The 17,090-nt window shown below is 40.4% G+C and overlaps 1 protein-coding gene across 7 annotated transcripts in view; it reads right to left on the reverse strand.

The window, feature by feature from the left end:
* VPS13A (vacuolar protein sorting 13 homolog A) overlaps positions 1–17,090 on the reverse strand; it is a 315,178-nt gene that overhangs the window by 178,435 nt on the left and 119,653 nt on the right. For all 7 annotated transcript variants that reach the window (XM_075128708.1, XM_075128710.1, XM_075128707.1 and 4 more), the window contains exons 30-39: positions 16,196–16,312; positions 16,013–16,116; positions 15,341–15,508; positions 14,307–14,611; positions 12,622–12,769; positions 11,400–11,550; positions 10,335–10,459; positions 6,169–6,338; positions 3,999–4,219; positions 3,312–3,544 (exon numbers count right to left, since the gene is read on the reverse strand). In XM_075128708.1, coding sequence (XP_074984809.1) covers positions 3,312–3,544; positions 3,999–4,219; positions 6,169–6,338; positions 10,335–10,459; positions 11,400–11,550; positions 12,622–12,769; positions 14,307–14,611; positions 15,341–15,508; positions 16,013–16,116; positions 16,196–16,312 — 1,742 coding nt within the window. The remainder of the gene's footprint in view (positions 1–3,311; positions 3,545–3,998; positions 4,220–6,168; positions 6,339–10,334; positions 10,460–11,399; positions 11,551–12,621; positions 12,770–14,306; positions 14,612–15,340; positions 15,509–16,012; positions 16,117–16,195; positions 16,313–17,090) is intronic.

Below are 17,090 nucleotides of genomic sequence, written 5' to 3' on the forward strand. Positions count from 1 at the left end.
AGAGTGAGAAAGCATACTGTTGTAGGACTGAGGAGTAGAAGCATTATCAGACACCAGGAGGAAGGTCCTATGGTGAGGATAAAGAAGGTGTTGGGAGGAGGCCATGGGGAAGTAGCCCAGGGAGTTGTAGCTGTCGCACAGCTGTTCCAGGAGGCACTCTAGACAGCTGCATTCCACGGGGCTCTGGGCTGGAACCCGGAGTAGAGGGTGGGCCCGGGTTCCCCCCAAACCTCCCAACTCCTGGTCAGACACAGGAGTTGTCGAACTGGACTGTGGATTCAGAAAGAACGGCCAAGCTGAGGACTGCCATGAAGCTCCAAGGCGAGCAAATCCGACAATAAGCACAAGACCCACCAAGGTAGAGGAGGAACTTCGTCACACTAGCTATTTCCCTTGTTCTCAAAAGATATGTCTAAACTGTACACACAGAAAAATGCAGCTGTGAGACTTAGACCCCAGGTCTACAGACTTAGACTCATGCGATGGTGCTAAAAATAAATTTGTAGACGTTTCAACAAGGGCTGGCGCTCAGGCTGTGAGACCCACCCCCTTGCCAGGATTTAGATCCATAGATCCTGCCTAAGAGGGAATCTACACTTCTATTTTTAGTGCCACAGCACGAGCCCAGCAAACTAGAGTCTACAGACATAGGATCAGACTTGCTGCCATGGGGTTTTATTTTGCAATGTAGACATACTGAAGGAGGTTGGGTTTATTTGTCTCTTCTCTCACATACAGACCCCATTTTGGCTCTCTCAAGGAAGGTAGAAGCCCGAGGCTCAAGGATGGGTTCCCAAAAAGCAATACCCCTCTCTACTGCATGGGATGTATATGGACCAGACAAGTCTGTTTTTCTCCTGAAGGTCTCAGTCCAGGATATGAGTAGGGATTCTTGAGTAGGCTATTACAGAGGTGGCAGTAGGAAGAGGAAGCTGGGCCTGAAGGCTTCTAATTACACTTTTTGGAGCTGGCAGTGTCCATGCTGTATCTAGTGCTTTCAATGTGGGACCTGTGGGAAAGTGGAGGGGACAGCTGAGCTCCTCAGTTGGAGGCATCACTGATTATGTGGGCCACAGGAACTCAGGCATGACCCCCCTCCCCCAACACACACAAATCTGTCATGCTGCCCTTTGGACTGTGAAGGAAACTGCACTCTGCCTACTGAGCTGGTCTAGGTCCTCCACAAGACAGTCTAGAGGGAGAGCGGGAATCAGGAGACACAGGCCGCTCCTTTTGTCTCTGGCTTTTCTTGTCCTAGCTCACTCCCTGAAACCTGAAAAAGTACCAGCTAAAGTAACTTCTCGCTTAACATTGTAGTTATGTTCCTGAAAAACGTGACTTTAAGTGGAACAATGTTAAGCAAATCCAATTTCCCCATAAGAATTAATGTAAATGGGAGGGTTAGGTTCCAGGGAATTTTTTTTCACCATGTGTGTGTGTATGTGTATGTATATATATATAGTTTTTTATCTGGTGAAAAAAAAATTTCCCTGGAAATTTGGAGAGAGAGAGAGAGTGTGTATATATATATACACACACAGTATAAGTTTTAAACAATTTAATACTGTACACAGCAATGATGATTGTGAAACTTGGTTGAGGTGGTGAAGTCAGAGGGTAGAAGAGGGTGGGATATTTCCCAGGGAATGCCACACTGCTAAATGATGAACTAGCACTCGGCTGAGCCCTCAAGGGTTAACACGTTGTTAATGTAGCCTCACACTCTACAAGGCAGCACGAATGGAGGGAGGGGAGACAGCATGGCAGACAGATACACACTGTGTGTGTGTGCGTGTGTGTGTTGCATTGTCCCTTTAAGTACGCTGACCCCCCTCTGAGTACACTGCCTTTTTAAATAATCAGGAAGTTGAGAGAGCAGCTGTGGACAGCAAGGTCCTTCCATCCTGAGCCCTGTCGTGTCTCCCCCTGCTCGATGGATGCGGTAGGCAGGGGGAGGGGGACACCCTGACATTAGCCCCCCTCTCTCTCCCTCCTGCACAGCAAGCAGGAGGCTCCCGGGAGCAGCTCCCAAGCAGATGGCAGGAGCAGCACATGGCAATGGGGGAGGGATAGCTGAACTGTCTGGCAACTGATTGCCCGCTGGGTGGCTGCCGCACAGGGAACTTAGGGGAGCGGGAAGCTGATGCAGGGCTGTTGGTCCACCCTGGTTCCAAGCCCCCCACCAGCTACAACAGAGTGCTCTTCCTGTAAGCAGTGGACAAAGCAGGCGGCTGCCAAACAACATTATAAGGGAGCATTGCACAATTTTAAACGAGCATGTTCCCTAATTGATCAGCAACGTAACAACGTTAACTGGGACGAGTTTAAGCGAGGAGTTACTATACTTTAAATACCTCAAAGAGGGAGTGGAACTACTGCAAATACCTCCCCAAAAGGCAAATGCAGCATGCCACCTGCCTGGGAATTAGACATACATAAGTGAGCCTAAATGTTAATTTAAACATTTGATACAAAATTTGGAATTTCCCTCAGAAAAGCTCTGCAGTTAGGACGGCTGGTTGAGCCACCAACTTCTGCAGAGGAAGAAAAAAATGAACAGAACTTCAGAAGGGTGAACATTCCCCTCCTCCTAATCACTGACAGGCCTGGTTCTGTCCCCAAGCTAGAAGCAGGCTCAAGTGCCATTGTAAAACATCTGTGGATCTTAACACAAAGAAGAAATTTAAATTGTACCACTGGCAGTCTAAATTCTCATTGGAAAAAAACTGGAGAATGACTTTTCTTTTCCTCCCACTGATGTGTCTCAGAAAAATTTTCACACCAAAAATGTTCTAAATTATTCAAAAAGCCTTGGAAGCTGACACAATGTTAATAGTGCATTCCCAGAAACATGTTATCTGTATGCTTAGATGATATGGGAACTATAACGTTTTCTTCCCTTAGACTCACAATTTTTAGTTATAAAAAACCCCCAAAAGCCACAAATTGGAATAGTACAATCATGAACGCTGCAGAAGAACAAAGAACAGTCATTCTCAAAAAAAAAAAGCTTAACAGTAAACACTAGCAGCTGTACTTCTGAAAAACATGTAAAACTAATCCAGATCTTCATGTTCCCTCCACTAACTCAGAGAAAACAAAAATACTAACAGTATAAAATGCTGTAGCATAGCCAGAGACTACCAGATGGCTATTCACTCAAGAATAATTTTTCACCAACATTTTAAACATTAAATCCACAAACTCAGATTAATTATTTTATATATAAATTAGTCAAAGAAAAGGATTTACACCACCAATAATATTGTAATTTTTCAGATACTCAGATTATATTTAATAGGAAAACTCACTGTAGTAATGTTCCCTTTTCTCTTTTCTACAAGAAAGGGGCAGGCTTTCATTTGTATATCTTTAACAGCAGCTGTCATTTTATACATTTGAGGGCTGTTCTTAATGAAGATCTCACACTGTGTTGTAACCACCAATGCAGGAGCATCACTTCTTGTTAAATCAGCCACAAACACAATCTCTGGATTTTTAATAACAATGTTCATTTCCACTGAAGATACCAGCTGCACAGATGCTGAAAAAAAAAACCCATTTAAGTTAAACCTATTGTTTGAACACACCAGGAAATTACTATAACTATACTGATATCTATGTTTACATATATACACCATATTTCCTTTTGTTGTTGAGTAAAAAGTCACTAAGTATGCTTGGAAGGATTCCATTTGAATCGTTAGTTGTCAGTAAAAATCTATTTAAACTAACACACAGATAACAAAGAAAAACATATCCACTGATGGTAGTTGGCATGTGTCTGGTAATCATGCACAAGAGAATACTCAGCCATGAAAGACTAGCAGAAAAATAAGTTGTTAGACTGGAATTGAATGGTAAGACTGAGGTTGTCTGGCACACTGAAGAAGGGAGATTTTTTAAGACATGGGAGCCAAACCGGGAAGCAGCCTAAACTCAGTATTATGGTTCTATGCTCAAGTTAGAAACATATATATTAAAAAAAAGTTACCAACCTTGCCCCTTTACAGCTGAAGTTTGCTTGATACTCCTCTGTGCAGCAGCACTTTCTGCACTAGCCTTTAAAAATATATCTGCAACAGTAAGTAGAAATTCCATGCTCGCACAGAGATATAGGTCTTGAACAATTGTGTCCAGAACAGTGCCATCTCTCCCCTGCTTGTAGCTTATATCCACCATCTCCTTCTTTTCAGATCCATGTTTCATTTCCACCATTCTGAAAGACAATTAAGACAGTATACAATAAGACACTTTCAAAAGCAGACCTGGCCTCTAATATGAACAATTCATTCTCATACTTGAGGAGAGTTCTTATTCTGTCCACTTTTTAAAAAAGTTAGAAAACCCACCAATATAGGCATTAGCCAAAAAATGATGTTAAAATAACACACAACTCTAAAAAGCAACTTTGTAAAATGGCACTTTCTTACTCAACAGATCTGCTCTTCTTGGACTGTCAATCATAAATACTGGCTTTGGTGACTAAGTTTTTACTGCTGTGGTCTTGTTGGCAATGAAAAGGCAACAAACTAAGAGCATGCTGTAGTCCAGTCTTTCTGATATAACTAATTACAACTTAGATAGTTCTGCTAATGTATCTATTCAAATCCATTGGTAGCAATAGATACACACAGGTGTCACTGTGGGCATATTTTGAAGATATTGGTGCTGCACAGGTGTAGAAGAGAGTAACACTTGTTCCAAAGGATCTTTATTAATGCTGCTGATGCATGAAAAGGGAAGCTCTGCTCTGTAGGAACAACAGATAGAAAAATCCAACTTTATACTTATAGCCAAATGGTTCTCAATTTATAACTAAAATACAACACTGAGCACCAAGTGCCATTTGCAGCTTTTTGAGTAGGACCTCACTTTACCATTCAAAAAAGATAGAAGAAAGTTACAGAGGTGAAACATGAAATAATCAGAACAGTTAACTCAGCCTCCTTGTTGCTAGAGGCTAAAGAACATAGATCTCCTTGATGGCCACTGCAAGAGCCAGAACAGTGGCTTTGTGAATTTGTTAATACAGCATTCAGAATATGACAAAGTTCAATGTTCCTATGTTCTCCCATGACTTTAATACTTTATATTTTTGTAAATATGAATAGTTCATAAAATCTAATAGTATTCAAATAATCAACGTTCTATGTTATGTATTACATAAGATTGTGTAGGTTGTAAAATAAATGGACACTAATGTTATGTATGCTACCAACTAATAAAACATAATAGTATGTGTTACTTTTCATTAACACACCTTCGTCCAATGTTAGGCACAGTATTCATGCTATAGTGATGGATGCCTAACAGACCAATTACTTGAAAAGATAAACACTCACACATCAAGGTAACACTTGAAATATTAAAACTGTGCTAATGTACAAATCTTAAGGGATTTCATTGTGACTATTTTAAATACAGGTTTCAGAGGAACAGCTGTGTTAGTCTGTATTCGCAAAAAGAAAAGGAGTACTTGTGGCACCTTAGAGACTAACCAATTTATTTGAGCATGAGCTTTCGTGAGCTACTGATGAAGTGAGCTGTAGCTCACGAAAGCTCATGCTCAAATAAATTGGTTAGTCTCTAAGGTGCCACAAGTACTCCTTTTCATTTTAAATACAGTGTTTCACATTTCAAATCCTTTTAACAGTATCTAAAAATATAATAATCTAGCACCAGAGAAACCATGATGATATCTGCAGATGAATTATTGAGTATGTCCTCTTTCAGCAGCATTTTAATGTTCACTTAAGTGATATAAATATATTTTATTGCTGTACTGAAAAACCCCCAAAATATTTCCTACTGACATATATAGACATAATTCTCTCCATATATCTTATCTATTGTCTTGTAAAAGTAAAAGTGGAATGGGTTTCTACATGTTCCTATTTTTTTCCCCAACTTGATAACACAATTAGTATCATCCCACCAATATTGCTAGGCCCCAAGTAATATCCATAAGAAAGAGCAAGTAGCACGCAGAATAAAGGTCCAATCTGTGCATACACACAAATTTTAGTTAGTTACTTTCCAAACTGTATTTATAAGACATGCAATTTAACAAACTCAAATAGCAACTTGTAGGTAATGTTAGCAGCCCTAGGATGAACCAACAATCACTGATGAACAACAATTTAATCTTTTATGCAAAATTAACACCTTGGAGTTGTCTTCTGGACTGTCAGTCGTTTATCATCTAATGTGCAGTTTGCTAACTTGACTGAAGCATTCATTGAACCATCTGACAACATTTTGACAGCAGCTGATATTAAGACCAATTTAAACTCAGCAAGTTTCAAAAGATCATCTCTTTGATCCAAAGCAGAAACCTGTTTTAAAAAGGAAACATAAGTTACACAAAATAAAAAAGAGAAAGCATTTTTCTAGATTTGTTCACAACTACTATACTTGAAGCATTGTTTGACTCAGTCTGACTAGCAACGGTTTTAATTGCAACCATATTAAATGTAAGATTAAAAAAGGGAATGTATAGTTAAATCAAAACTCTGTAGTACCATGAAATCAGATATACAGAGAGAGCTCCACGAAGGCTAAGTATTACCTTTAGTGCATTACAATAAGAAGGTGCCACTAATGTGCACCACTTTACACAAGAAATCAGATTTTTTTAAAGCATCATTTTGACTAGGTTTCAAGCCATCAGTTACTGAAAGCTTCTTATTCATTTTAAAACTTGAAACAAATTTAAACTAATTTTTATTAATTTTGACTAGAGTGCATTTTTTTAAAATAAAACTTTTACCTTTCCATTTCCACACAGCCACCAAGGGGATAGGAAGAAGAAGAGAAGCTGAGGCCATGGCCTACATTTACAATTTAGGTCGACATAGCTGTGGCACTCAGGGCTGTGAAAAATTCACGTTCCTGACCATAGCTATGCTGACCCAACTCCCAACGTAGACATAGCTATGTCGATGGAAGAATGCTTCCATCTACACAGCTACAGCTACTCAGGAAGGTGCTGTTCCTACAGCGAAGGAAAAATCACTTCTATTGCACAGAACATGTCTACCCCCTGGGGTTATGCTGTCATAGATATGGCGCTATAGTTATCCCACAGTGTAGCTGTGGTCTGAGAACCAACAACTAGTTGAAGCTCCTTGATCCTCTGGCTAAGCTCAGGATAGAGCAGCTGAGGGTGGGGGGCTGCTCTAATTTGCACCAGCTGGAAACCGTCCTCTATACACCACACACTGGGCACAGCTGGAGTGCAGTGCAATCCAGCCACTTTGCTTTTCCAGACCACCACCATGGACTGCATAGAGAAAGATGTAGGAACCCGGTTTTCCAGCTCTGATCCCACTGGGGACTCTCACTGGGGCAAGTCATGCCTGACCAACCTGACTTCCTTTTATGATGAGATAACTGGCTCTGTGGATATGGGGAAAGCAGTGGAGACATATTCTTGACTTTAGCAAAGCTTTTGATACCGTCTCCCACAGTATTCTTGTCAGCGAGTTTAAAAAGTATGGATTGGATGAATGGTGTACAAGGCAGACAGAAAGCTGGCTAGATTGTCGGGCTCCAAGGGTAGTGATCAATGACTCGATGTCTAGCTGGCAGCCGGTGTCAAGCGGAGTACCCCAAGGGTTGGTCCTGGAGCCAGTTTTGTTCAACATCTTTATTAATGATCTGGATGATGGGATGGATTGCACCCTCAGCAAGTTCGCAGATTACACTTAGCTGGGGGTAGAGGTAGATACTCTGGAAGGCAAGGATAGGGTTCAGAGTGACCTAGACAAATTGGAAGATTGGGCCAAAAGAAATCTGATAAGGTTCAACAAGGACAAGTACAGAGTCCTGCACTTAGGATTGAAGGATCCCATGCCCTGCTACAGGTTGGGGACCGACTGGCTAAGCAGCAGTTCTGCAGAGAAGGACCTGGGATTACAGTGGATGAGAAGCTGGATATAAGTCAGCAGTGTGCCCTTGTTGCCAAGAAGGCTAACGGCATATCGGACTGCTTTAGTAGGAGCATTGCCAGCAGATCGAGGGAAGTGATTATTCCCCTCTATTTGGCACTGGTAAGGCCACATCTGGAGTACTGTATCCAGTTTTGAGCCCCCCACTACTGAAGGGATGTGGACAAATTGGAGAGAGTCCAGTGGAGGGCAATGAAAATGATCAGGGGGCTAGGGTACATGACTTACGAGGAGAGGCTGAGGAAATTCTGCTTGTTTAGTCTGCAGAAGAGAAGAGTGAGGGGGGATTTGATAGCAGCCTTCAACTACCTGAAGGGAGGTTCCAAAGAGGATGGAGCTTGGCTGTTCTCAGTGGTGGCAGATGACAGAACAAGGAGCGGTGGGGGAGGTCTAGGTTGGATATTAGGAAACACTATTTCACTAAGAGGGTGGTGAAGCACTGGAATGGGTTGCCTAGGGAGGTGGTGGAATCTCCATTCTTAGAGGTTTTTAAGACCTGGCTTGACAAAGCCCTGGCTGGGATGATTTAGTTGGTGTTGGTCCTGCTTTGAGCAGGGGGTTAGACTAGATGACCTCCTGACGTCTCTTCCAACCCTAATCTTCTATGATTCTCCTATGCTACTATTTAGTACTGTTCCCAGTAGCAACCAGGTAATGTTAGAAGGATAGTCTGCAACAGTTATCAAAACTGCTAACCTAGGTTTCTAAAGAGAAAGTATAAAACCTGGTTGTTACTCTAATGACAGAGACAAATATGCAAATTTCTCTGTTGTTGGTTAAGGCACATGACTATGTTCTAAAACAGTGGTTCTCAAAGTTTCTTTTCCCATGAACCACTTGAAAATTGCTGAGGGTCTCAGTGGACCACTTAATGATCTTTCCAAATGCTGTTTGTATCATTAGATAACTATTGTAAAGCGCTTTGAATAAAAGCGCTATATAAAAAAAACCTTAATAATAATAAATATTTTTATTCTACAAATAAAAGCACACAACTCATATTTTAATATCAGTAGTCTTACCTTTCTAATGTGATGGATGTGCCCTCTCCCCCCAGCCATGGCAGTCCCCAAGCTGGGGCTGGGAAGGAGGGGGGTCTCTCCCTCACCACAGCAGCCACGGAGCTGAGGCTGGGAAGGAGAGCCATCTCTCCCCAGCAGCCGCAGCCCTGCATGTCCGAAATTTCTCCCACCCCCTCTTCTCACCCCATTCCCCCCTAATCTGCCCAAGGCCACGACCTCACCTTACATGTGAGTCTTCTCCAGGGTCCAGGCACCTAATTAGTGGAGCCAATCCTGCGCGGCTCCACTAATTAGGTGGGTGGCCCTTCATTCTCTTGTGTGCAGGCGCCCAGGCGCGCACCTTAGAGGGATCTATCCGTGGACCACCTGAATGGAGCTCGCAGACCACCATGGTCCATAGACCACAGTTTGAGAACCTCTGTTCTAAAATGTTAGAGACAAGACTGGTTAACTTATCAAGAGTTAAACTCATGACAAACTGTAAGCAGAAGCTCACAGGAAAACATGCCCAACTAAACCTTCTAAATGGAGATTAGCTGACAAGTAATTGATCAATTGGCAGTTAATTGATCTTTAACTATTCATGGTAAATAGGCCCAATGGCCTGTGATGGGATGTTAGATGGGGGGGGGGGGGGATCTGAGTTACTACAGAGAATTCTTTCCTGGGTTATCTGGTTGATGAATCTTGCCCGCATGCTCAGGGTTCAGCTGACTGCCATATTTGGGGTCGGGAAGGAATTTTCCTCCAGGGCAGATTAGAAGAGGCCCTGGGTTTTTTTTGCCTTCCTCTGTAGCATGGGGCACGGGTCACTTGCTGGAGGATTCTCTGCACCTTGAAGTCTTTAAACCATGATTTGAGGACTTCAATAGCTCAGACATAGGTGAAAGGTTTATTGCAGAAGTGGGTGGGTTAGATTCTGTGGCCTGCATTGTGCAGGAGGTCAGACTAAATGATCATAATGGTTCCTTCTGACCTTAATATCTATGAATCTAAGTATGATGATTTTGAGTCCACATTAAGATAGAAGCTAGCTTCATAGTACAACCCCAATTTTCAACCCACCGCCACAATTTAATCAAAAACAAAGCAAATCCATCTGTAGTTTCACACTTTGTTTTATCCAAGGTTAAATTTCCTGGAAAATGAGAGTCAAATCACACAATAAGCTTCAGAGACAGAGTTTCCCTATTCTGTTTTCTGTAGTATCATGAATAAATCTGTGACTACAGTTTGTAACCACTGCCCTTGAGCTATTCCTGTGTAATATCCTCTAATTCACATTTTCCTGTTCAGAATTGCCAGCATTTTCAGTAAGATTACTAATTTGTTTTCTTTAATAACATGAAGTTTTGTTTACCTGTTTAGACTTTGGACTATATAATACCAAAGTGAGAGAGTCGAATAGGAAGTCCAGTTTTAGTGTTGTTTTAACTTTAACAGGTGAATGTAATTCCACCACAGCAGTTGTTACCATAGTTGTTCCTTTTAAAAATGGAAGATGCATTAGCACTAAAACTAACAGCAAAACAGAAAATTACACATTCCTCAATGCATAGCAGTCTTCATATGACTACATCCTCCCCCCACTTCAGCCCAAAGATAATTTGACTTTACTAAATCAATTCTTCTGTATGGCAAAGTCTTATTTTAAACTGAAAATTACATAAAAATATCATTCTAACTATCAGAATTCCACAACAAGGAAAAACACACATTCCTAGTTCCTGTTAACACTATTTAGGATTACATGCTCATGCATTAGGAGGTTTATATAATCTGCTATATGGGGGTGGGGGGAGGGCAGGTGTTGGATGAGGGTAATTATCAGGGCCTATCTTTTTTTACTTTGTGCTTTTGTCTGTCCTGCTTATCTAGACTGTATGTTTTTCAGGAGAATGACTTTTTTATTATGTGTCCATACACTGTATTGCACAATGAGCCCTACAGGAGCTCTGGTAGTAAAAATAAAGATTTTCAGTGATCCTGTTATACTGTGATTCTGAGGGATAAACAGTTTTAATGTAGTAACAGAAAGAAAAGATCATCATAAATAGAGGGAAATAACTGATACTAAAAAGCAAAGTACTCTCCATAAACATTACCAACCCTAATTGACAGTTTATTGAATGTTTAATGCAGATGCTTAAATTGTCAATAAAGCTGGACGCTATACAACTTTTATAGTAAAACATTCTAATGTCACAAGATCTACTGCAGAAGGTTATTTGTCTTTTTTCTAACCCTACATCCACTTTGGATATATTAAGAATAAATTAGATAAAAAACTTTAAACAAGGCCATTGCATATAAACATAACATTTAAACACAGTTAAAGGAGACATCCTTGTAAATCCACTGGAAGAGTTAACCTGTAAATACCATATAATGCTTCTGGATTGTTGCTTAAGCTTAAAGAACATACCTGCAGAATGCTGGGAAGTACTGAGGGCATCGCTGCAGCTGCTACTTGTATCTTTTGGTTCTGGTAAAGGAGGTGGAGCACCAGAACTGTCCCCTAAATTTTCATTCAGTGTCCTCAATATAGTGGTTAAGTCCTCCTGACTGAGAATGAGCTTAAAAATAATAATAAAAAAAAGGCTAACCTTGGAGAACAAACCTTATTTTACTCTGAATATAGCAATCTCACTCACTTTAAAAAAAAATATGGCAACTAAAAGGCACTATTTCTCACTCCCCTGCAGTCCGTTTCTCAAACATTCTCCTCTCCAAAATTTGTTCTCAAAAGAGAAGTATTTACTAACAAAATAGGAGATTTATTTATTAGTTGGTAATAACTCTTTATGCTGCTATATCCCAATAACACAAATTAGCATATTTGAGTCTTTGCTCAGAAGACTAGAACCATGAAAAACAGTTGTATAAAGCCTTCTATGTACTTAAAATTAGCTTTGGCTAGAATTCAGGTTGTGTATGCACACCAGCAATGGTTCACATATTATTTAGTGCAGCTATGCAAACTTTTAATTAAAAGCTAGGTAGCTGGGTATGAACTATTTGGCTATATGTGGGTATTCATCTGTTAACAGATGCATTTAGAACATGAATCATATTTGTTGAAAGTTGTCATATGGGGCCAGTCACATAATACTTTCCAACATGAAGTCATTAGTCTTGTTTCTAAGCCTGGCAAACCAATGTATTTGTACAAACACAGAACACAAACCTTGTCCATATATTTTTAATGAGAGTACACTGTGGAAAACACACATTTGTTCAATCCTGATTTTTAATTAACATAGGTTCAAACCCACATGAATAGGCTGTGAAAAAGAATACATGAACTTGTTTCAAACCATACCTAAAAGGGTGTACAAAATACCCAATACACAGGTAAATCAAGGATATTGCAGGTCAGGCGTGAGCTACACTATTATAATAATAAAGGAGACATAATGCCTGCCTGCATTTCACATTATCCTAGTCCAGTGCTTGAAAAAGCCATTGTAAGCTCTCACTTATCACCTTGACTCCCTCCTTTTTCAGCCTTATCAGTGAAAATCCACTCTACCTATACCTCTCTGAACCAAATAACCACCAAGTCAAGAAGGTTTGCTTTTGTGGGAAGTAAAATTCATTAGCTTCCCACAAATATTTCTGAGTCATTTCCAGTACTGGACACTTACATTTATAGGTTTAAGTCGTCCAAGTATTTTAATATCAGGCACTTCGCTATACCAGGCAGCAGCTAAATTTCGTTCAACAGTAACTTCCAAATTTAGTGGCTGCAACAGCTGTATTTCACTTTGTAACGAACCTCTCTCAAAATGTGTTCTGTGGATAGAAATAAAATGATGTTCATAACTCAATATCCTTCACTGAATAATCTGAAGAACACAACTATGAAACATTTTTGCATTTGCCTAACCCTTTTGAATACTATCTATATAGAGAGGAATAGAACTTGTCCCTGTAAGAAGTGAATTCTGTGTGAGGATTAAGGAATGCCAAACAAGGATACCCTAATTGGATATTTTCTTCTATTGAAGGGTTTGTGGAGGTCAGTGGTTCTCAACTTATTTATCATTGTGGGCTGCATATGCAAGTCACAACGTGTTACTTGGGCTACAGGGGCTGAGTGGCAGGGCAGCGGCAGCCCAGACCCCGAACCCTGTTGTGTGGGGCTGGTGGGTTGCCTGCCCCGAACCCTTGCCATGCAGGGGCAGCCGGACAGCTGCCCAGACCACCAACACGTGGCTGCCCCGGGCCCCCGACCCTGCGTGGTGGGCCGCCAGACCCAACAAGACCCTGACCCTGCCACGCTGGGCTGTGGTACAGCCCGCACCGCACCACACCAGGCAGCCAGGAACCTGGACTCTGCCATGTCAGCTGGCATTGAGCACACAGCTGACCTGGGATGTGTGCTAATTGGGTCGCATGTGGCCCGCGGATTGAGAACTGCTGGTGTAGGTGGATATTTTCGTTAAACAACCTTAATTATTTTCTCACAAACTTTTCTGTTTGTGATTTATTTGTAGAGTGTCACGTACACTAGTGGTGCTATGTTTCAAGAGTAGCAGCCGTGTTAGTCCGTATTCACAAAAAGAAAACGAGTACTTGGGGCACCTTAGAGACTAACCAATTTATCTGAGCATAAGCTTTCGTGAGCTACAGCTCACTTCATCGGATACATTCAGTGGAAAATACAGTGAGGAGATTTATATACACACAGAACATGAAAAAATGGGCGTTATCATACACACTGTAAGGAGAGTGATCACTTTAGATGAGCTATTACCAGGAGAGCGGGGGGAGGGGGAGGAGAAAACCTTTGTAGTGATGTTCAGCCACCAGGTTTGCTGTGACATTATCGCGGATACTGTTCCTGACGGCTCGTAGTCCATATTAGTGTGGAATGTTGGTGTAGAGGGCTTCTACATCCATAGTGGCCAGGATGGTGTTTTCAGGAAGATCACCAATGGATTGTAGTTTCCTCAGGAAGTCAGTTGTGTCTCGAAGATAGCTGGGTGTGCTGGTAGCGTAGGACCTGAGGAGGGAGTCTACACAGCGAGACAATCCTGCTGCCAGGGTGCCAATGCCTGAGATGATGGGGCGTCCAGGATTTCCACTGTATTTTCCACTGAATGCATCCAATGAAGTGAGCTGTAGCTCACGAAAGCTTATGCTCAAATAAATTGGTTGGTCTCTAAGGTGTCACTAGTACTCCTTTTCTTTTTAATGGTGCTATGTAAGTGATAAGCATAAACCTGGTCTTTAGATAAAAGCACTTCATTTTGCAGAATTGTCAATATGAGGTATTTCAGAAGAATTAAATTGACTTTAAAAAAACCACACATACATATTAGGTTACCTGTATAGTTTTAGTTCACTCAGCTTCACTGTCATAGAGTCAATAACAGGTGGAAGGCTACATCGTGCCTTTGTTTTAACAGAGAACTGATTATTCATGGTAATTAGACCAAAATCAGCAACAAGGACATTAGTAGAATCTGCTGACTGTGGCACTATGATTACAGGTGCTTTAATATTAATATCCAGTGCGATTCGGGAACTCCGTTGTGCCAATTCTTTTACACCTGTAGCTGCTTTCCCTGCTGCTTGAACAGTAGCCTCGGTAATAGCTTCCTTAGCAGCTTGGAAGTTATTTATAAAAGCCTAGAAAATAATTAGAAACTATCATTACATCTGATGATATTAATCACGGGAATATTACATTTATTAATCATTAATTACCCTTTAAAATTCCACTTCAAATGCTATATTGTGTGTCTTAAGTGCTGGCAATATTATACACTCACCTAATTTGCCTATAGAGATGCTTTCATAGAATAATTCCACTGGAAATGAAGTATGTGTGTACAATTATTTATATACTGTATATTAAAAATGGAGTTCCAACACTAAAGACCTTCCATCATGATTCTGAGGAATTACATGTAACCTATTCCAAGTTTGTGTATACTCGTTAGCTTTGGAAAATTGTATGCAAGAGGCATTCATTCTGATTGTTTTATTCTCCAATGTCATGTGACAGCAAACTGTGTATGTGAATTTAAAATCTGGTCATGTACCATAAAAAGAAGTGTGAGAGTAATGAATAAATAATAATAATAATAATAATAATAACTGCAGAGTTATAGAAGCACTGAAGTTTTAGCTTTTCAGTTCCAGCATGTGAATGTGGAGGTGTTGGAATTTTGTAATTTTGGAAGAAAACTCTTTCAATTTCCGAACATTAAATGGAACCTTGTACAAAAATAAGGGAGCTCATATAAATATATATCATCTTGCATGTGCCTCCTTCCACTTGCGGTTGGACACAGCTACCTACATGTCTAAAAGAAGCTGGGGTGGGGTGGGAGACGAGACAAAGATTTGACTTACCAAAATAGCTGAAACAAACTTGTTGACAAAAACTACTTGAATGCAACCAACAGTTAAATAAACCTGGCTGTCCACAATATTCATATTTGTATAGGCAGCACCATCTGTAGCATCCACGTACGACACCATTTTAAAACTGAAGACTTCTTTTCCTGTGATATAAAGAGCCTTAAAACAGAGAAAAGGGTAATTAACTCAAACCTAACACTGAAGAAGTTCATTATTAAAATATTTTCACTACAGCCTATTACAAAAAGTAGTAACACTTCATACTTCTAGGCTCTGTTTTATCTATGGATTGTAAAGAATTTTACAAATACTGAGTTTGAAAATCCGTGGGAGAATTTTAAGTATTGGACTATAATCTCAGCAGGTGTAAATCAGCTCACTGAAGTCAGTATAGTAAGTAGTAAAGGACAGCTTAGTGTATGAGTCATAGAAAGCTGTTTTGTTGTTGTTGTTTTTTAATACAGCAGTCACAGAGTTGTGCGGGGACTGACATTTTAGGTTCTTGGACAATCAGGCACATACCTCTTACTGGGAACAATGATCCCAGCACCCACACAGAGCAATAGAGAAAATACTGCTAGATGGTAGACCCCAATAATTAAGCCAGAATTAGTGTCTGTCCACCAGGCAACAGAAATCAATAGCATATATGAGAATTCATACCTTTTTATGCAACGCCATATCATCAGAATCCATAACAACTATGTTCTTCAATTTTGCAAACACTTCAGTTGCTGCTTTCCTCATGATCACTTGGCAATCAAGACCTAAAAAAAAAAAAGAGTAACAAAATTAACTGATATCTGTTAGTATTTTGTAATTACATGTTCAAACTTTCACTCTTACCTTCTACGTGAATTTCAGATATTCTGCGCTTTTGTTCTCTAATAAAAACCCGCAAACAGGATAAATCTGCACAGACATGTAGGTCTATGACATCCTCATACTTGGATTTTTTTGATGCTGTGAGAAAATTGAAACCAACACTATTATTATTAATTATTTGTATTATGCTAATACCTAGATCATAGTGATGATAGACACATATTACCCATTCCAAGTTTAGTTGTAGGCTTAGTTTATAACTTTATTTAATTTTTTAAAAATAAACACACATTGATCCTTTTCTAGTACAGAGGGAACAAAGTGCAGCTCCAAAAGGAAAACCAAATGCAATTCCAAGAGGTGAGGAAAATGGGTGTGAAAAGGGGACTTTGTGCTCCTCTTATCCCTAGCCTACTCTGCACCTGGCCAATGCCCCGGCATAATTTTGAGCATTATACCAACTACCAATGGCCCCAAGGGCAGAAATGGCACCAAGGAATCCGCAGTGTATATAGGGAAGCCTCAAATCATACCAAAATACATTAAGTGCATGTGGAATGGCATACTAGTCCACAGTCAACATTTAAAATCTGCACACAACATCCACAATTAGGGATCCGATACACAGTTGCAGGCTTGAACAGGTGGGCATAAATCAAACTGGAACAGGGATCCAATTAAACTGTATAACAGGTGCAGAACAACCAATAGCCAGACAGGTTCCAATTTACATATTGGACCAAACTGACATTAATTAGCCTATGCCAACAACTTGGAGAAGGTTGAATGAGGGTATCTGTACTAACCACTGACACAGTAAGAAAGAACTGGTTGAGGCCCCTAGTATATCCCTGGTATTGAGTGCCTGGATCCACAAAGATGCATAAAACTAATAGTCAACATTCTTTCACAGCAT

Source organism: Caretta caretta, chromosome 5, assembly GCF_965140235.1.
Source record: "Caretta caretta isolate rCarCar2 chromosome 5, rCarCar1.hap1, whole genome shotgun sequence".
NCBI lineage: Eukaryota > Metazoa > Chordata > Testudines > Cheloniidae > Caretta > Caretta caretta.